The sequence below is a fragment of the Cavia porcellus genome, unplaced genomic scaffold (genome assembly GCF_034190915.1).
Source record: "Cavia porcellus strain 051 isolate PalLab524CR breed Dunkin Hartley unplaced genomic scaffold, mCavPor4.1 scaffold_29, whole genome shotgun sequence".
Taxonomy (NCBI): Eukaryota; Metazoa; Chordata; class Mammalia; order Rodentia; family Caviidae; genus Cavia; species Cavia porcellus.
Genome location: NW_026947512.1, coordinates 3,374,370 through 3,394,810, shown reverse-complemented (window position 1 = coordinate 3,394,810; position 20,441 = coordinate 3,374,370). Strand labels below are relative to the sequence as shown.

At 46.7% G+C, this 20,441-nt stretch overlaps 1 protein-coding gene across 1 annotated transcript in view; it reads left to right on the top strand.

The window, feature by feature from the left end:
* The window catches only part of Lamc2 (laminin subunit gamma 2), a 58,175-nt gene that overhangs the window by 22,380 nt on the left and 15,354 nt on the right, over window positions 1-20,441 (top strand). Inside the window, exons 3-12 of the mRNA XM_003474921.4 lie at window positions 2,545-2,733; window positions 7,945-8,080; window positions 10,728-10,826; window positions 13,058-13,194; window positions 14,636-14,755; window positions 15,558-15,747; window positions 16,948-17,060; window positions 18,066-18,284; window positions 18,902-19,084; window positions 19,696-19,941. Of these exons, the coding sequence (XP_003474969.1) occupies window positions 2,545-2,733; window positions 7,945-8,080; window positions 10,728-10,826; window positions 13,058-13,194; window positions 14,636-14,755; window positions 15,558-15,747; window positions 16,948-17,060; window positions 18,066-18,284; window positions 18,902-19,084; window positions 19,696-19,941 (1,632 nt within the window). The remainder of the gene's footprint in view (window positions 1-2,544; window positions 2,734-7,944; window positions 8,081-10,727; window positions 10,827-13,057; window positions 13,195-14,635; window positions 14,756-15,557; window positions 15,748-16,947; window positions 17,061-18,065; window positions 18,285-18,901; window positions 19,085-19,695; window positions 19,942-20,441) is intronic.

The following is a 20,441-nucleotide window of genomic DNA, read 5'->3' as shown; positions in this document are numbered from 1 at the left end:
GACTTGGAGGCTGCTCCTAACAGATATCAGGGCAGGGTGACCCTGGTTCACTGGGGGACTCAGCTGAGGAATCTCACAAGGACTGTTGGTTGGGGGATTTAGATCTTGTCATGGGCATAATTTTGAACTCAGCCGACATTTCATGGTGCATGGCAGCTGTGCGGTACATCTGTTGGTGATCCAAAAAAATCAGTTTCACAAGCATTATTTGATAAAGATTTAGCTTGGTGTTAGCTCTGTGAAAAATCCCTGGTAATTTGAATTGAGTACAAGCTTAATATGCTGTGAGTTTAGTGAAACATTAGTCTTTATCCGTGGAATAAAAATATCTAGTCCTGTTACACACAGAGCTGTTCAAAATATACTTTAAGTAGTGTACTAACACAGGTATTGAAAATTAGAATAGATTGCTGAGGGTGGTCGAAAAGAATCTAGAAATCATGGCATAAGAAATGATTGAAAGACTGGAAGTGTCAGGTCTCCAGTTTAACCCGAAGAGGAGGAAACTAAGCAGAGGGATACTGGGGCTGTCCGCAGATGTTCAGAGGATTTGTTGATGTGAGGTCTGGTAAAACATCTGAAGTTTACATCTGTTGGATAAATAAATGAATGAAAACAGGTTATGTGTGTGTGTGTGTGTGTGTGTGTGTGTGTGTGTGTGTGTGTGTGTAAAGCACAAGGATTGATGTAGATTTAAAATTCCATTAAAAGAATTTTCGGGCTGAGGATGTAGCTCAGTAGCACAGCACCTGTGTGGCAAGTGTGGGGGCATGAGTTCGATTCCTGGCACCAAAAACAAACAAACAAACACCAACGATTTGCTACACAGTGCTATCTGAGGAGGAGCAGCACATTCTGCTACATTAGGAAGGACTCAAGGAAACGCTACAGGAGCCTGCATTAAAGATTTATTAAAAAAATACCTACATGCATTTCTAAACCAGATACTTGAGAAGTAGGGAACGATAGAAAGATGAAGGCTTTGGAGTCAGACAGACCTTAGAGCAAATTATATCTTTGCCATTCAGTTATGTGAAGTTATGTGGGGGAAGGTACCTACTCTCTCTAAGTATTCATTTTCCATCCTTTAAGAGAGGATAAATACACTGATTTTTTTTGAGTGGGGATTGAACTCACAACCTCATGCTTCCTGGGCAGGCACTTGTGCAGATGAGATAAATCCCCAGCTCTTAATACACTGATGTTAAAACATTGTTGTGAGAAGTAACTGAGCTGGTAAGTGTGAAGCCCCAGAATCCAAGTGGGCTCTGCACAGATCTTACCAACTTCCCTTGGAGTTGGTGGCCTCCAAATCAGCAGAGATCACTCTGACGCAGTGCCTCGGGTGTTCACAAGCTTTGCTTCCTCCCCTTTGTTTCTTCATCATGTGGTGCAGGCCTGCACAGGGCCACTGCTCAGCACTTGCTGATTGTGCCATCAGCCCTCTGGTCACTCTGGAAGCGGGTTATGTGTGGTTGGTTGCATGGTCTCTGGAGGTTCAAAGCCAGGCCTTCAGCAGGTCAAGTTAACCTTCCTGGCTTCTTTTTTCCCCTCTCCAACTGACATGTATCTCCCATGAGTGAGGGCCAGGGTAGCACATGCAATGACTGGGTATTCTTTTCTCATTGAGACCCTATTAACAACCCAGGGAAGCAAGAGGTGGAGAGGCAGGCGTTGGGGAGAGGAAATGGGGATTGGAGAAGAAAGATCCAGAAAATCAAGGTACCTTGCCCAAGGGAAGAGCAAGCAGCATTGGCCTCATTCTCTTCACCTCAGCGCCCATCACCTTTGTCTTCTAAACTGTGGCTGAAAGTTTTTGAGCGTCTCCTACGTGCCAAGTGCTGTGTGGAGTATTTCCATTTGTTTGCTGTTTCACTGGCTGTTCATATACCTCATGGAGTCGTTAGTTACCCCACAAGTACCCTTGGAACATTTGAAGGATGAGGGAAGGTCACTCTTCATGGGACCTTGACATCAGGTCATGGTTCTCTTTGGCTCCTGGCTTTGAGGGGAACATTCAGGGCACAAGTGAGGAGAGGAACAGATGCTCACTGAGTCTCCTTAGCTCCTTGGGCCAGAGGTCCCTGGAGGGGTGGGTACTGTGTGCCCTGAACAGCAGACACTGTCAGTCGTGATGGAGAGGCCAGTGCTCGTGGCCGGTGGTCCTCAGGTCTTCTCCCAGCCCCTAGACTCGTTCTGTTACTTTGTCCTGTATTTTCAAATGAATTCCTTGCAGATATTTAACTCATAAATTTTCACATAACAAATTATTTAAGATACTTGTTTCTCTTAAGGAATTGGATAGTTGGCAACACTGAACTCATCAACCCACCAGCTCTGTAGAATAACTGTTTCTCTAGGTGGAACAAAGTCCTTGCGGTCCCCATTGGACCTCTTTGCATCCTTTCAGTTATCCACAAGCAGTTTAAACTAACATTTGGGACACATACACCACTTATACTAATATTCATGATAATTAAATCACCTCCGGGGACGTTTCTACTGGGTTTATTCTGAAGGCGTCTTCTCTTCCTCTCTCCCTAGTCTGTGACTGCAATGGGAAGTCCCAGCAATGCATCTTTGACCAGGAGCTTCACTGGCGGACAGGCAATGGGTTCCGGTGCCTCAACTGCAAGGACAACACTGATGGCCTGCACTGCGAGAGATGCAGGGAGGGCTTCTACCGGCGCCCGGACAGAGACAGCTGCCTGCCCTGCAACTGTCACTCCAAAGGTAGCTGACAGGGTGGGAGGGGTGAGAAGGGAGAGCAAGAAGGAACGAGGAAGGAAAGGATGGAGGGAGAGAAAAGAGAAGGGTGGGGAACAAGCAGCCAAGAGGGAGGTATTCAGCTCCAGGGACAATTGACACCCCACCATCATTGGCCCTTGCAACAATTTCACTGAAAGAATGTGCGTCTCTGACCTCAGGATTGGTGGAAGCAGCTGGGGTCGTTGTGGAGTCCTGCGATTGATTTTTTTCAAGGTAGAGGCAAAGGAAGTTGCTTCCTCCCGTGTCTATTTCCTCATATCCATAACCTTCCCTTTGACCAACCTGTTGGTAAACAGGGATTTCAAAGATCTGTCTCTGGCGCTGTAATAGATGCTGGCAATGTGAAGTGGTACTAATAAGAAGATGAGAGAGAGAGAGAGAGAAGGATTAGAACCTTTCACAGAGTATGAGCAAAGAAGAGAATAACCAGCAGAAAGCACCTCAGGAGCAGCAGGCTCACAGAAACCCCAGTTGTTTTTTGTGCCCTGCCCAGGGCCCTCGTCACAGAACTGCAGGTGTTCGTTGTGTTGGTGGATGTAAGCGTTGTGTCTCGGGCAGACAGTCAAGGCACGTTGGTAAACATAGCAGGCAGAGGCAGGCAGTTCTGTAAATGAGTTGAGACTTCTTTGTCTATTATATTTCTTGGCATTATCTACTTTCCTCTTTGCCAGAAAGTGTTCAACAGCATAATATGATAAATTCTAATCCATTTAATGGGTATAGCCTTAATGCCCGCCAGGGCTCAGGGCAGCTCTGTGGAGGCAATTTGTAGTTATAGCTGAGAGAATCGAAACATGAGCAGATTTTGATGCAGCTGAGCTGAGTTGCTGCAAAGTGTGGCAGGAGCCTTGTAGAAAACTGGAGTATCCTGTAGAGATATGGACCTGTACGCAGCGGGCAGTCCCCAATGCATTATGTGTCTGTTATAATGTGTTTTGGGTTAGATTTGCTTAATTTCATGGTATGGCATCTGTATCCAGTATCTTTTGGATTTAGCAGTTCTCCCAGCACTCAAAAAACTTGATGAAGAAAATTAGAAGAAAAGTTAATCCATTTTAATGGGTATTTAACTTCTCTGAGGAGCCCAGATCCCCTCCAATGTGCAGCTTCACCATGAATCACCGGAGTTGGGTCACCCAGCAATCTTTGTAATTAGAGACGTGGTTGGCTCCATGAGAAAGCTTGGCCTGAAGACAAGGTTATAATTCCAGAGGAGACGAGGAATTTGCTGCCGAGCAAAAACCAAGAAGGCGGAGAAGGATTTGCCATCTCCTCTTTCTCAGTGTACCGCCATCCCCTGCTTACTTGGCAGTGGGAGCCCGGGTCTTTCTTTCTCTATGGACATTTGGCCTCCAAAACTCAGGACGAGGAGCCCAGCAGGAAGTAGTGGAGTCCATGCTGACTTAGATTCCATGTGCCAGCTAACATGTCAGGTGCTGAATTTTCGTGCATCTGTTAATTAACCAGCACAAATCATTTTATTATTCTTTTTCATTTTACAAATGAGGAGTTTACATACAGAGACAGAGAAATCTGTTCAAGGTTGTAGAGCGCAGGAGCAGAGCAAGGGTTGGCAAAGGTGAGGTCTGCTGACATCAAAGATCGTCGTGCGGAAGAGAAGAGTCAGGCTTGGAGCCCAACAGCCCAAGTTCACATCTTGCAACCAACACTGGGACTGGGTCGCACGTTCCCTAACCTCTTCCAGTGTCCTCAACTAGAAGGGTGATGAGGACGTTTACGTCACAGTGTCTTGCATGGATGAAATGAAGTTTGTGAAGCATGTGGTAGACAACTATGCAAATCGTTCTTAGTAAGATGGAGGGCAAGGTCGCTTTTTAAATTATTTTCCAGTAAGAAGGAAGTCTTGTAGAGGCCATACATTTAGTCTAAAACTAGTTAGCATTTTACTTTTTAACATTCTCTAGTTGGCAGTGAATATTTTATAATATTTTTCAACAGTGGGGAAACACCGATGGCCTGAAGGTGACCACCAGAACTAAAATTATAACCCAGGTCTCTGCCTGAAACAGTTACTTCTTGTTCCACCACAGAAGAGGAAAACAATAAGAATGCTGCCCTGTAGGGCCGAGCACGGTGGTGCCTGCCTGTAATCCAGCTACTCAGAAGGCTGAAGCAGGATTTTACATATTCTAGACCAGCCTGAGTAACTCAGTGAGAGCATGTCTCAAAATAGAAGAAAGATCTGGGGCTATAATTCAGTGGTAAGGCACCCCTGAGGTCACTTGCTAGTAACACACACACATTCTCTCTCTCTCTCTCTCTCTCTCTCTCTCTCTCTCTCTCTTTCTCTCTCTCTCTCTCTGTCACACACACACACACACACACACACACACACACACACACACGTAAAGAATGCTGCTCTTTTCTCTCAAAGGAAGACAGTGAGGTGCCCATGAAAAAGTTTGTGCATATATTATTTCCAAAGATCTGACTTAGGCTTTACACTTTTCCAAAGCATTTTCATATACTATAGGACATTGTGTTCCTCAAGATAGCATTAGTTATTGCCTTAGAGCGTCAAACAATGTTTAGGAACACTAGTGTTTTAAATAAGCTTTTTTCCCACTGAATGTAATATTAATGTTATAAATTTCTGAAAGATTTAGTGTGACCATTTCTCAAACCCTTTTGAACACAGAGTATTTATTTTCATGGGATGAAAGCCCCATTTGGGGCTATTTGCTCCAAACCCAGAACAAAGTTCAGTCTTTTGCATTTTATAAGAACAATTCAGGCTTGAAAACCACTGAAGAGAGATTTTAAAAGAAGAAAGAAAGAAGAAAGAAAGAAAGAAAGAAAGAAAGAAAGAAAGAAAGAAAGAAAGACCCTGAAAGCATAATTGCCATTAATTTGAATGGGAAAATGTGCATCAGAGACCAAATTTTATACTTCGTTTATATAATTAATTTTCTCACTGGACAGGGTGGTACATATCTGTAATCCTAGCTCTTAGGAGGCTGAGTCAGAAGGATCACTGAGAGTTTGAGAGAGTGGGGTTACAAAGTGAATTCAAGTCTAGCCTGAACTATGTAGTGAAACCCTATTGAAGAAGAAGAAGGGGGGGGGAGAGAAGGGGGGGAGGAGGAGGAGGAGGAGGAGGAGGAGGGAGGAGGAGGAGGAGGAGGAGGAGGAGACTCTGTTTATGGAGTGGAGCCATCTTCAAATGCAAACCCTACAATTTCTCATCCTTCCCATTTCAGCTGGACTCTGTCCTGACTTCTTCCTCTCTGGTCACCGCCTCCCACAATACACGAGCCTCCTCTCCTGTCCATGACCTGTGCTCACTGCTCTCTGCCTGCTCCTGGAGTGATCTCACACTCCCTGTACTTTCTGTTCAGCCAGGGGGCTGGGGGCTCCTATCTTTCCACTCCAGTCTCTTTCTTGTCCTCCAGGTGAACATTTCCAGCGGGATATGATGTTAGCGAGTCTTTGTCTTTTCTCAATGATTCATCCTGAGCTTCTGTCCCTCCTTTGCCATAGAATCATAGCTAGTTGCACACCCTAGGGTTCTAGGCATCCCCAGCTGATCTTCTCCCCATCATCATCTGTGACGCAAGAGCGTCCCCTGGTCTGTGTATCCTGCATCCACAGCGACTCTCACAGAACCTCTCTTCTCTTCTCCCTCAGCCTCCCCCAAGCCAGGCCACTGTGCTGTGGGGTGATGCATGCTGTTCCGGCCCATGCAGATTGCCCTAGAGTTGTCTTTCTAAACTTCTCACCTCCACTGAGAGCCCCCTATCTAAAATGGATCTGCTATCCAGGGTGAACTTCTTTTCAGTGGGGGTGGCAGGGGGAGAGCTTAGGTGGAGTCCAGGTGAAGGAAGACAGAGGCTTGCAGTGGGTGGCAGCAAAGCACGAAGTGAGAAGTCGTGAACATCCCAACCTTAGAAGATAAAGCACAAATGGATTGGCGAGAGGAGCACTCCGGGGCCCTAAGCAGGCCGGCCACGGGGAGAGGAGCACTCAGGCCAGCCACGGGGAGAGGAGTGCTCCGGGGCCCTAAGCAGGCCGGCCACGGCGAGAGGAGCGCTCCGGGGCCCTAAGCAGGCCGGCCACGGGGAGAGGAGCGCTCCGGGGCCCTAAGCAGGCCGGCCACGGGGAGAGGAGCGCTCCGGGGCCCTAAGCAGGCCAGCCACGGGGAGAGGAGCACTCAGGCCAGCCACGGGGAGAGGAGCGCTCCGGGGCCCTAAGCAGGCCGGCCACGGGGAGAGGAGCACTCTGGGGCCCTAAGCAGGCCAGCCACGGGGAGAGGAGCACTCAGGCCAGCCACGGGGAGAGGAGCGCTCCGGGGCCCTAAGCAGGCCGGCCACGGGGAGAGGAGCACTCTGGGGCCCTAAGCAGGCCGGCCACGGGGAGAGGAGCACTCCGGGGCCCTAAGCAGGCCAGCCACGGGGAGAGGAGCGCTCCGGGGCCCTAAGCAGGCCAGCCACGGGGATGATGCTGCGCAAGTGAGACTCCAGCACAGGGAGGCATTTTTGGTTAGGAGGCGTTCTGTGCTCTTACAACATCATACCATGCAATAACTGACCCATGACAGATGGCTTTTGTCTGTCAGAGGTAAGAGAGAACATCACTATCCCAGGAGGTGGGTGTGCTCATTCAGGGATTTTCTTTCTTGCATTTCAAGACTTGATGGACTTCTTTTACAAAACAGTGGTCTCCATGCTCCCTCATGTTAAACTGGGCTGGCGTGATGGATCACGCCTGTGATCCCTGCTGGGAGGCTGAGGTCAAAGGATCACAAATTCAGGCCCAGCCCAGGCAGCTTAGTGACTCAGTGAAATCCTTACTTAAAATTTAAAAATCAAGGAAAATAAAAGGTTTGGGATGTAGCTCAATGCAAATCAACTGGGTTCAATCCCCAGTACTGACAAAATAAATAAATAATAATCAGAAAGATCAGAGCAGATATGTAAATAAAGATACTTGCTTTTATGAGTAAGTTCATGTCTTTCCATGGAGCAGACATGCTCAGCTGTCAAAACTTTCGCTGTTGGGTGGACACATACTCAGATGATATGAACTGATTGTTAAAGGCAATGGGTGGTAGGTGGTAGATGTTACTTAGTGGGTATTGAACTCTCATGATAGACACTGCTTTCTCACCCTTTGTAAGTATTTTCTTCTTTGTCTCCCCCACCTTGTGGGTTATAGGTTCTCTCAGTCCACTATGTGACAACTTTGGATGGTGCAGCTGTAAGCCAGGTGTGACAGGAGACAAGTGTGACCGATGTCTGCCAGGCTTCCACACGCTCGGTGATGCTGGGTGCACCCAGGACCAGAGACAACTGTGAGCATCCAGAGCCCCACTGCAGTCACTAATGGGATGATGACAATTACATTAGCACCGGCAAGCCCTCTCCCTTACTAAGTACCCATGGTGTGCCGCACACTGCCCCGAGAACTTCACCTGCGTCATCTAATTTAATCCTCACACTAACCCTAGGGGATGAGAATGTCATTCCTTAGGGTTACTTCTGAGTAGCCCTGCCTACCCTTTGAAATGAAGGGAAATGTTAATTCCCTCCCCACACGCAGCGTTCTTTAAAATTGGGTGACTTTTAGCTGTGAATTCAAGGAAAGAAAATAAAGGTGACATGGGCCTGGTTCTACATGCCCACATTTTCAGCCTCTCACCCAGTGGGCACTGCCGCTGGTCCGATTTGCACTCTCTTAGTCTTGTATTCTTGTCTCAAGCTCTCTTATCTTTGGACCATTGCATAGATTGTTCTTTTTCTAGACTGTCTGTGCCTTGCCAGAGAACTTTCCTTGAGCCCAACCTTCATTTTTTGCAAGCTTCTTTCTTCTATGTGGTACTAGGGATTGAACCTGGAACCTTGGACATGCTAGGCAAGTGTGTACCCTGAAGCTACACCTCCAGCAACTCCCCTTTGCAACCATTTTAAAATGCAGAGTAGACCAAAGTAGATCACATAGCTCCATGAGCGCCCCTTCCCACCCAGGAGGCCTGTGGGACCCTGCAGGGTCTGCTGCCCTCCGCACACAGCTCTGTTCCATTCCCACCACTCTGCTGGCCCCCTGCTCCAACCACAGTGCCTCCTTGTCTTTGTTCCGAGAAATCATGCATGCGTGGCTGTGGCCCCTGGAACAGACTTCCTGGCACAAAGCCGTGCAGCACTTTACCATTGCTGTTCACGCATTGCTTTGCCTGAGACCCAAGGGGAGAGGGGCAAGTTCTAGTTCTTTCAGTAGTTTTGGTTCTTAGCCTACAGTTGACCAGTTCAGATATGTGGTGTGGAGAGACCTAAGACAGGGAGGAGACCATGAGACTGGAAAGGAATTTTGGCCGTGACTGTGAGCCTGAGGGGACCTAGGATCTGATTAGATGGGGAATGCATAGGAGAGGATGGAGTTAAAGAGGCTCCCAGCTTGGGCAGGATTTGGATGGAGTCAAAGAGTAAGGAAAGGAAATCAGTAAGGAAAAGGAAGCAGATCTTAGTTTTAGACGAGACGAGATGGTTAAGTGACTATGGCGTAATGAGTGGCGGAGATCAGTGCTGATCATGAGTTGGGGAAATGGTGCCAGAATCGCATGAAAGCACTGAGAGTCCTGCTGTAAAATAAAATAGAAGCCACCCAAATCCAGCAGTCCCACTCTGGTGTATGTATCCAAGAGAAGCAAACATGTATGTATCTGTACAACTCATATGCAAGCATTGTTCACATTATGGCAAAAAATCAAAACAACCAAAATGTTTATCATCTGATGAATGGATACATAAAATACGCATATTCATGCAGTGGAATTTTATTCAGTCCTCATAATGCACACTCTGACACATGGCATGACAGAGATGAGCCTCGAAAGGACTACACTAAATGAAAGAAGCCAATTACAGCAGAGCACAGGTGGCAGGATTTTATTAGCAGGCAATGTCCAGGATAGGAAAACTTATAGACAGAAAGCAGATGAGCGGCTGCCTAGGGCTGGGAGTGGGGCGTAGGGTGACTACTAAAGAATATAAGACTAAGGGGCTGGGGATGTAGCTCAGGGGCACAGTACCTGCCTGGCAAACTCAAGGTCCTGGGTTCGATTCCTAGTACCAAAATAAAATAAAATATACACAATAGAAGTGTACAAAAATTGATCTTTGTAGTGATGGTCGTATAACTCAAACTGACTAAAAACCATTGAAGTGTTTGCTTTACATGAGTGACTCCCATAGCTTATGAATTATATTTCAGTAGAGGTGTCACTGCAAGAAAGTACTGAACAAACTAAAATCTCAGGTGGATGAAATCAACTATAATAAAAGTAGAAATCAATACAGAAACTAATAAATATTTTTTTAAAAACTGGGCTGGGGGTTTAGGTCAGTGGCGAAAATACCTGTTTGGTAAATTCGAGGTCATGAGTTTGATCCCCACCATACACAAAAAACAAAAAACAAACAAAAACCCAACTTATATAGCTCAGAAGTGCAGCACCTGTCTGGCATGTGTGAGGTCATGAGTTTGATGGTCGGTACCCACACAAAAAAAATCTCTTTAAAAATGTGCCTGGGGTACAGCTCAGCAGTACAGTGCCTGCCTGGCAAATGCAATGTCCTGATTTCAATTCCCAGTACCCCCCATAAATAAAAAAGTTGACCAAACAGTTAAACAAACTAGGTTAAACAGTTCAATAATGAACTTAGTTTGCTTTCTGGCAAACCTCCTGTTGGGGCTGATGGCAAACAGTTCAGGGACCAGCCGCCACCCACAGACCACTCTGCAAGTGGCATTGGCACAGACAGTTGAGTCCTGAGGGTGCAGAGAGATCAGCGGGACTGACGAGTGTCACAGGCGAAGCCACAGGAAGAAGGCCTTGTTCAGCTTGGTGATACTTGCTTATGAGCAGTCGGTCTGTGCTTACTGCTGCAGAGCATTTGGAAATCCATCCCTAATTTTCTTTTTTTTTTTTTTCTCTCTCCCAGAGACTTCAAGTGTGATTGTGACCCAGCTGGCATTGCGGGGCCCTGCGACTCTGGCCGCTGTGTGTGTAAACCGGCTGTCACCGGAGAGCGCTGTGACAGGTACATGAACCACATCCCTACAGATGGCAAGAGAGGGCCTTGGCAACTGGCATAAGAATTAATCCTCTGGGTCATTAAGGAAAGGGGGTCCTGAACAAATGGCTGGGCCCTCCTTCCTGCTCTGTGTCTTCCAAAACCAGACTTTAAAAACATGTGACCCAGTCCCCAAACTCCTTGCACCCCGCATTCTGCTGTGGGCTCCTTCACTTTGCTTGTACTATGACAGAGGCTCGGGGCCCCGGAGAGTCCCCTTGCCAGCTGGCCCGGGATCCAGGTGCTCAGGTACAGGGTGGTATGCAATAATGAGATCACATGACTCAGGCTGGTCTTGGGAAACGCCTGGCCTAATTAAACAGGCTACACGATGCTTGTAAGAGGGAGGATTGCTGCCTATGGCCATATATAACCATCGCGCTCTAAAGAAGAGCCGCCTCGGGGATGGGATGGTGGCTACAAGCACACACATGATCCAGGGCACGATGTAAGAGCTCTCCGGGCTGAGCTCTGGAGCAGCAAGCAGCCCAGTCGTCACTGCAGGACAGTCCTCGAGGACAGGCTGTGGTTGGACTGAACTGTTTCCCTCTGAGATCGCTGCGAGTAGAGGGGCGGTGAGGTTGGACCCAGAGGTAGAAACTTCCTCATTTCCTTAAAAGTAAGAGAGTGGTTCTTTGGCACCCTGCCAATCACTCCCACCTGGGCGGAGGAAATGCCAAATACATTCCTTGCTTGTGTTTCTAGGGGGTTCTCTGCTGTGGAGGTGAGGGTGAGGAGGACTAGCTGACATGGTGAAAGAAGAGCCACTTTCTACAAGCCAGAGCACTTTAAAATACGAAATGGAAAGCTACATTAAACAAATACAATTATTATTGATAAGAAGTAGATCTCTACTTCTTACCTCTGTAATTTTTGTCACCCCAGTGACATCCAGGGTCCCTAGATGTGACCATGATTCTTGCATTTATGGTGATTAATCACTTCCTTGCTTTGCTTCATGATTTGTTATCCTAGTTTGGTGATGGCGAACTTTTTAGAGCTTTCGATGATACAGTCTGCTGTGGCATGTGTGCTGGGGTCCACCACTACTGTTCTGGTGCCTTCTGAGATGCTGCCATTTGGGTTTGTTTTGTTTTTTCTCATCTATTATCCTTTCCTCCCTGCTCCATCCCTTCATCCATCTTCCCTTTCCTTCTTTCCCTGTCTTAAACTCTCTTTCCATCTGCAGGCTTCCTCTCTATAGAACCATAATGTTTTTAACACGTTAGAAAACCAATGCTTTTTAAAAGCCTGCTTTTCTGTGCTGCTGGCCAACGAACACATCCCGGTATTTGATGGTCCAGTGGCTTAGACTGCATGATTTGGAGTAGAGTATGGGGTGCATATGAGTCTTTCCTTAACACTTGCCAACATAACCACAGACGTGTTTCTTAACCTCACGGGTCTCCTCGTCTAGGCAAACTGGAAATAATAATTCCCATCTCATGTTATAATTTGGGCCATGTGCCTGGCACAAATTAAGTGTTAAGTAAGTTATCATCAAAACTATCACTATTTCATGTGCAAAGAGGTAATTAACTTGGACAGAGATAAAACCAATCCTTCTGAGCTATCCTCGCCCTCTTCCTTGCTGTCCCCGCTGCTAAGACTTTCCTCACATCACTCCTCTGAGAAGCTTCTGGCAGAACTGTGTGGGGAGCAGAGGTGCATCGTGCTGCCGTGGAGTGTCTCTGGCACTCCTTTCCTGCCTGTTCTCCCAGGGCCAGAGCCAGCTATGAGGGGCAGGGAAGGTGACTGACACCTAACAGGCCTATGAGTCAGCTGAGGCGTTCAGACAGGGGCTTTGCCTTTCCTGGACCCCACTTTTCAATAAGCCCTTACTCCAGATTGGGGCTGCTCTGCATCTTTGGCCCACCGCTTGCTGTCCCACCCAGTGACCTCCATCCATTGCCAAGGGTGGGCCCTCACTGACTGTCCAGGCCACCAAGGTGAGTGTGTTCTGCTTCCCCAAGGATCAGATGATGAGCTTTTCGCACGGCTGTCACTGGCAGGGCTGTGATTGTCCATGAGGTGGACAGCGGTGCAGGTGGTGTATGAAACGTGCCTTTCCCTCCTCAGGAAACTAGTAGGACTGAGTCCGGGAGAAAAGAAAAAGAGGCCGAGTCAGCCATTGTTTTCTCTGTGTGGAAGAAGGAATAACTAGTAGTGTTACCTCAGTGTCTAAAACGTTGCTGCAGGTGTCGGGCAGGGTACTATCATCTGGATGCGGGAAATCCTGAGGGCTGTACCCAGTGCTTTTGCTACGGCCATTCAGCCAGCTGCCATGGCTCCACAGACTACAGCGTCCATAAGATCACATCTACCTTCCAGCAAGGTACAGTGTTCCAGTCTCTACGGCTGCGGTTTTATTGTGTGTGGGGAGGGCCTCACACTTGTAACCACCTTCTCATCGACACGATGAGCGCCCGAGTCACCTTCTGCAATACTCCTGTGGTGGTTTTATCCTTTGATTTTTAAAGAAAAATTAGTACACGTTTGTAGTGCTACATTCTTCCTGAGGAATTGGTATATGCACATAATACATTTTAATTCCCTTTTTTTCATCTCCTGTTCCCTTTCCATCTCCCTTCCCGTACCATCCACATCTTTTTTTTTTTTTTTTTTTTGGTCTTTTCCTTTTTTATTAGTACCAGGGATTGAACTCACGACCGCACAACACTTGCAAGGAAGGCGCTTATGCCGCTGAGCTAAATCCCCAGCCCCACCATCCATATCTTGAGTGACACCCTGATGTCTTGAAAAAGTTATAGCTGACCAATTGACTTTAAATAACTGAAAAGAGGCTAACTTTTTATCTCCCTGAACTTACTTCCCCAGTCTCTTCCAAAGCCACAAGAGAAAGAGTTTGTGTAAGGCCCTGGAGTCAATCCCAGTACTAGAAGAAAACAAAAAAACAGAAAATACTAAAGAGCCAGAGGTAGTGACACATACATGTAATCCTCGCTTCTTGGGAAGTGACTCAGAAGAATCACAAGTTCAAGCACAGCCTGGACAACTTAGCAGGAGTCCATCTCAAAATCAAGTTTGTTTTTTTGGGTTTTTTGTACCAGGGATAGAACTCAAGATTCCACGCCTGCAAGGCAGGTGCTTATGCTGCTGAGCTAAGTCCCCAGCCCCTCAAAATCAAGTTTTAAATAAAGGCAGGAGACACAACATGCACAATGCTCCCAGTTTACCTCCTAGCAAGAAGCAAACAAATACACACACAAAAAAATTACATTTGAAAATACAAAAGAATGATTCATTTGGATTGGGTGGGTTTATGAGTGTTCCCCTGGGAACACTAGTAGACGAGTATGTCTACTAGTAACATTGCTTGTACATATATTAAATAAGTTAATGTATCTGAAATTAGTTACCAAGCTACAGAGCAATGTAAAAATATTGGGCATTGATCTTATTTCAATCAGTATGAGTTTCTGTTTGAATATATTGGGGCCATTCACCTCACTAAGGTCTGGCCTCATTTATGCAAATATAACAAAAATCCAAGTTGCAAGCAGATGAAAACACACTCCCTCACCACAAGAGTCAAACCCAAAGATGATAAGTGAAAGAAGCTGTGGGTGGGGAGCGGGGTGGGGGTGAGACCTGTGTCGAGAAGCACGTGGGGAATTGTGGGTGCTGTAAGAGAATGTGCAAACTCAGAAAGCCCCCTTTCGACTCCCACTGCGCCTTCTTGGCACACAATCCTGGCCTCGTTTAGCTCCATGAAGCTTTGTCTCTGACGCAGAGCGGTTTTATCTGTGTTCCAGATGCTGATGGCTGGAAGGCTGTCCAAAGAAACGGGTCTTCTGCAAAGCTCCATTGGTCACAGCGTCACCGGGATGTGTACACCTCAGCCCGAAGAGACCCTGTCTTTTTTGTGGCTCCTGGTACATGAGGGATATTTTTCTTATAGAAATCGCTTTGTAAGATTAGAAAGTCAGGAGGGGAAAACTGAGTTAGAAAATGTGAATCCACACACCTTGGTGTCAGGACCGCAGTCTCCCCAGGAGTCAGCTGAGGTCCAAGCAAGATGGCACTGTAGGACGGAAAGGGATGTCCTGGGGATCAGACTGTGGCTGGAGTTCCTACTTTAATTAAATGGGAAGTTTCTAGGTTTCCACTGAGTCAAGAAACCAAAAACTACAGTGAATTATGTGGATCTACATGAGAAGCACATGTAAAAGCAAAAGCAAAGTATTCTTAAAGCTTTAAACATGTATGAATAATATATATACATATCAGTGATATGTGTCTGGCTAGAAAAGCTCTAGGTAGGATTCTAATCCTAGCTGATATCCTTAGCAAGTTGCTCTTTAACCCCTGAATTTCAGATATCTCAACAATTAAATGGGAGTGGAAATGCCCACCTTCAAGAATTATTGCCATCAAATGTGATGGTGTTTGTGAAAGCATTCTGGAATCTTTATATATCAGCATAAGGACCATGCTGTGGCCCATGTAGCAGATGGATCTGTCCTACAATGAGGCCAATTTAGCACTGCAGTCACTAACTCTGCTTCACAGCCAAAACGGTGTAGCCCTGCCCAGTACTGTGCACCGATGCTTCTGATGGGGTGGTTGAGGGCAGTGGGGTGGTGGGTAACATAAGATTCCAACAGAAACAGCAAACTTGCATGTGTTTGCCTTTCTAGCTTCACAAGTGATCTTTTTAACAATTCTGTTTCATAGCCAAATTCCTTGGGAACCAGCAAGTGAGCTATGGACAAAACCTGTCTTTTGACTACCGTGTGGACAGGGGAGGCAGACACTCATCTGCTCATGATGTGATCCTGGAAGGTGCTGGTCTGCAGATCACAGCTCCCTTGATTCCTCATGGGAAGATACTGCCCTGCGGAATCACCAAGACTTACACATTCAGGTAAAGAGAGTGTCCACAAGTGGGACAAATAGAGCAAACGGTGGTTGAAGTCTGAATCTTTTGTTCATTTGTTAACCAAGACTCACTCATTCAGTAAGCTTCCTGAGGATCTTTTGCTCACTGGGCATGGTATTATGTGCTGAGATAGGATGTGGCTCCTTTCCTGGAGCAGTCTAATGGGGTATATAACACACAAAAAATAAGCATAACAGAGCACAATAATAGTTTTATGGTGAAACATGTTCATAGAGTCTTGAAAATGGCCTAATGAGGAGGAGGAGGAGGAGTCAAGAAAAGCTTTCAATAAAAGGCAACCTGTGGGCTGAGAATAGACAAATACAAATCCAGGAGGAAAGGTCGGAGGATGACCACCACATTTGAAATTACATGGACCTGTGGGAAGTCATACTATAGATGAAAAGCAATATGGTAAATGAGATTGAAGAAACTGGAAAAGCACATTGGCCTTGTAAGATACTGAGATCTTGTCCATGCCAGAAAGACGATGGAAAGTCCCTGAGAGATTATAAACTGAGAAGTATCATGGTCAGGTGTGATGGCTGGGTGCAACTATTGGAGAATAACTATCAGAGAATTGTTCAAGTAGGTCCTTAACTGGACCATTGAAAGATGTAGGGTTGTTCTTGGAAGCAATTTTTCAGTAAAAAAGCAAAACAAAATTTAAAAGAATAGTGCAAGAACTAGAGATAACATGACATGGTGAGACACTTCAAGAAGACGTGAATAATGAAGATAGAAACTGGGTTTTGCCAAGTCAGACATGCTCAGATGATAAACAAATTACATCAAAACCAAAACCCAAACAAATGGCAGCTCTCGAGGGTCCAAACTTCTGGATCTCTGAGGTAACTCTAACATTGGGTCTGCCTGGCCAAGGATACAATGTGTATCTAAGGACTTGGGACCAACATTACTTCAGGCAGGCAGTACGACTCCTGGAGCCAAACTTTCCACCTTGCACGCCCTCCGTGAGTTCTGTGGGCTGTAACCTTTCCTGTGAGGGGGAATCTCCAAGTCTGTACTTGAGGAAGTGTGAAGAGGAAGCTAGCAGTCCCTCATCCCTTTTCAATAGAAAAGCCTGGAAGCTTAGCTGTTCCCACATTTTCAGGTATAAGTTGTATCAGGTAGTAATGTGATCTGGGTTGGGTTTTAATGTGCTTTTAATTTTAAATTGCACAGATTAAACGAACATCCAAGCAGTAACTGGAGCCCCCAGCTGAGTTATTTTGAGTATCGAAGGTTACTTCGGAACCTCACAGCCCTCCGGATCCGAGCTACGTACGGAGAGTACAGTAAGGGACTAGGAGAAATGAAGTTCTCCTCTTGGGCTTTAGTTTGATTTGCTTCAGCTGTCTCAGGTGGTGGCAGTCTCCCAACAAATAGAAAAATTATTCAATAGTTTTTACTTAGAGTCTAAATTATTGCATTTCAGAAGTTTTTTAAAAGAATATGTTTGTCTAAAAAGAGGTCAGCACCACTGAACAAAGAAGGATGCTATCACACTAAAAGAATCCCTGAATTTCTACTAAAGTTGATTATTTGAAGGAAATAATCTACCAAACAGGCACATTTCCTTAGCTGGGGAATTGCATCTACAACATGACCCTGCTTATTTCTTGAGTGGCTTTTCCTTTGCAGTTATACCTAATGCTACCAGTTGGAACATCATCGTGTGTTCCCTTATTTCCCTTTTTGAATTTTGCTTGTTAGAGCTTTTGTTTGTTCTTACTACTAAACATTGAGCTCAGGGTCTTCCCACTGAACTACGTACCCAACCCTTTTTTATTTTGAGACAGGATCTTGCTAAGGCTGGGTTTGAACTTGCCAACTTCTTGCTTCAATCTCCTAGGATATGTTGGAGCTTTTTAATTCCAATTGGAATCATTGAAAGGAAAATTTCTTAAGATTTTTAGCACTCGTACCATTTCCATTGGAAAAGATGCCTGTTAGCACAGTGTACTCATCACTTTGTAGTATGCACTGTACCATTTAATTTTCACATGTATAGGAAATACCAGTGTTCTCTTCTACAGTTGAGGAAAAGTATTCATGAGGAGCTGAAGTGATTCACTCAATTCACACAGCTCATGAGGATGGAGCCAGAATTGTACTGCTGATTTTCCTGACTCCAGAGTTTGTACGCTCAGTCCCCAGGCTGGTCTGTGAGCTGTACCCCTCCATCAGGCTTGATGTGTGGATACCATCTGTCAGGGAGTTACTGAAAACAAGATCCAGAGCGGCCTGATTACAGACCCTTAGGCCTTACACTTCCTTCTAATCCGTTCTTTCTATTGCAGGTACTGGGTATATTGACAATGTGACTCTGATTTCTGCCCGCCCCGTCTCTGGAGCCCCAGCACCCTGGGTTGAGCACTGTGTGTGTCCTGTTGGGTACAAGGGCCAGTTCTGCCAGGATTGTGCTTCTGGCTACAAAAGAGATGCAGCAAGCCTGGGGCCTTTTGGTACCTGTATTCCGTGTAACTGCCAAGGGGGAGGGACCTGTGATCCAGACACAGGTGAGTGAAATGACACTTGGACCAGGTGGCGGGAGGTGGGGACAGGTGGGTAACTAGGGTCACCTGGGGAAAGGTAGATTTGAGTAAGAAATATCCTGCTTGAACTCATTTCCTAGATGGGGAGGGATTAGCGAAATTACAGCAGGAGTCAGGGAAGATGGACACGGTGCCTTATTACACTCAATCCTTTTCATTATGGAAATGCCACAGGGTTGTGAGAAAGGGGTTGGGTTGCAGGAAATGGCTGTCATGGTTCAGTGCAAGGTGGTAGTGGGGATTGGTGTCAAGTTGCAAGATTTGTTTGGGGAGATCAAAGGCAAGTCAGGGGCTAAAATGAATGGGCGAACAAATGGTGTCTGGCCACGGAGGACAGGGGAACAATGTTGAGTCGTGAATAGCAAAGGAGATGCGTGTCTACTCGGCAGAAGAGTGAAGGTGGGATTGATTGTCTTCCGATTGGTAGAAAGGCAGGGAAGAAGGTGCTCAGAACTGGAGAGAGCCTTGGAAAAGAAGGCTTGAGGTTTCTGCACTCTGATCCACACACCCCATCCTCACCGATGCATGTGTTGTCTGACCCCGCTCATTTCTCTGCCCCCCATTTTCCTTCTGCCTCCCAGGAGACTGTTATTCAGGGGATGAAAACCCTGACATCGAGTGTGCCGACTGTCCCCTTGGTTTCTACAATGATCCGCATGACCCCCGCAGCTGCAAACCGTGCCCCTGTCACAATGGGTTCAGCTGTTCTGTGATGCCGGAGACAGAGGAGGTGGTATGCAACAACTGCCCCACGGGGGTCACAGGTAAGCTGTGGCCGCTCTCCCCATCCCGAGGTCCGAATTCCTGTCAGTAGTGCTCATCCCAAGGAATTTCTAGGAAACTCAGGTTACTTCAGGTTAGTCTAGCTAGATGCGTCCCTTCTAAAGGGGTGACGTGGACAGAACAAGGAGAGCGTGCACAGATAGCAGAAGAAACACCTAACACAGTTTTGGAAAGGCTTACAATTAGGAGATGATATTTTCTGATCAAATATGTGGTTTCATTTGCTTTTTAATGACTCAAGGTAAAGAAGGAAAATGTAGTGACCTCTTGGATGTCACAGCCTCTGCAGGTCAGTCTAGAAGGATTCATTCCAGTGGCAACCCGTTGTTCAAAACCGCACCACTTCTGCGCTGCTACTGGTATTTCCCCACCAGCTGGTCAAGCCTCCCAGTGGAGTGCTGTGCTCTAACCCCCTCGGTGACCAAGGACCAGCCCCCTGCAGTGTTCACCTGCTCCCGAGGATATTGTTTTGAGGTTCTGAGGGAAGCGCATTTCCCTGGTTCTTCTACAGAGCATCTGGCTATTTTAGGCCTCTGTGTCTGGTCTTGCTGCCAGTGACAGCTGGGTCATTTGTTCCTCCGTTTCTTCCCAGGTGCACGCTGTGAGCTCTGTGCTGATGGCTACTTTGGGGACCCCTTTGGGGAACGTGGCCCAGTGAGGCCTTGTCAGCCCTGTCAGTGCAACAACAACGTGGACCCCAGTGCCTCCGGAAACTGTGATGGGTTGACAGGCAGGTGTTTGAAGTGCATCCACAACACGGCTGGTTTCAACTGTGACCAGTGCAAAGCAGGCTACTTCGGAGATCCACTGGCTCCTAATCCAGCCAACAAGTGTCGAGGTAGGAGCACACCAGACAAGAGGTGTCAGTGTGTGTGCGTACACAAGCTTGCTAGTATGTACACGTGTATGGCAAGGGGGGTTAACAACATGATGTAACTTTAGTTCTCTAGCCAAGTGGCCTATGGACAGCCTGCACCTTGCACCTGTCAGAGGCCTTAACAGTTTCCTCTGTGGAGGGCTCTAGAGCACAGGGCTGGAAGCTTTCAGATGGTGAGAGCTGGTGGGAGAAGCCACAAAGGTCAGGTTTACATTGTTAAGTGGAGGAGAAGATAAAAGGGAATGACCGCCCATGCCCACTCCCAAGGCAGGCGGGCAGGAGAGTGGGCGCCGGAGCTGTTGTGGGAGAGTAATAAATGACTCCAGACTAAGTCTGAGCAAACTACACGGAGAGGGGAGCTGGTGTAAGGAAGTTCAAGAGATCCTCTCAGGAAGTGAATGTAATTGATCATAGAAGGTAATGTTGAAAGTTCTCCAAAGGAGACTCCACTTCAAAGCAGG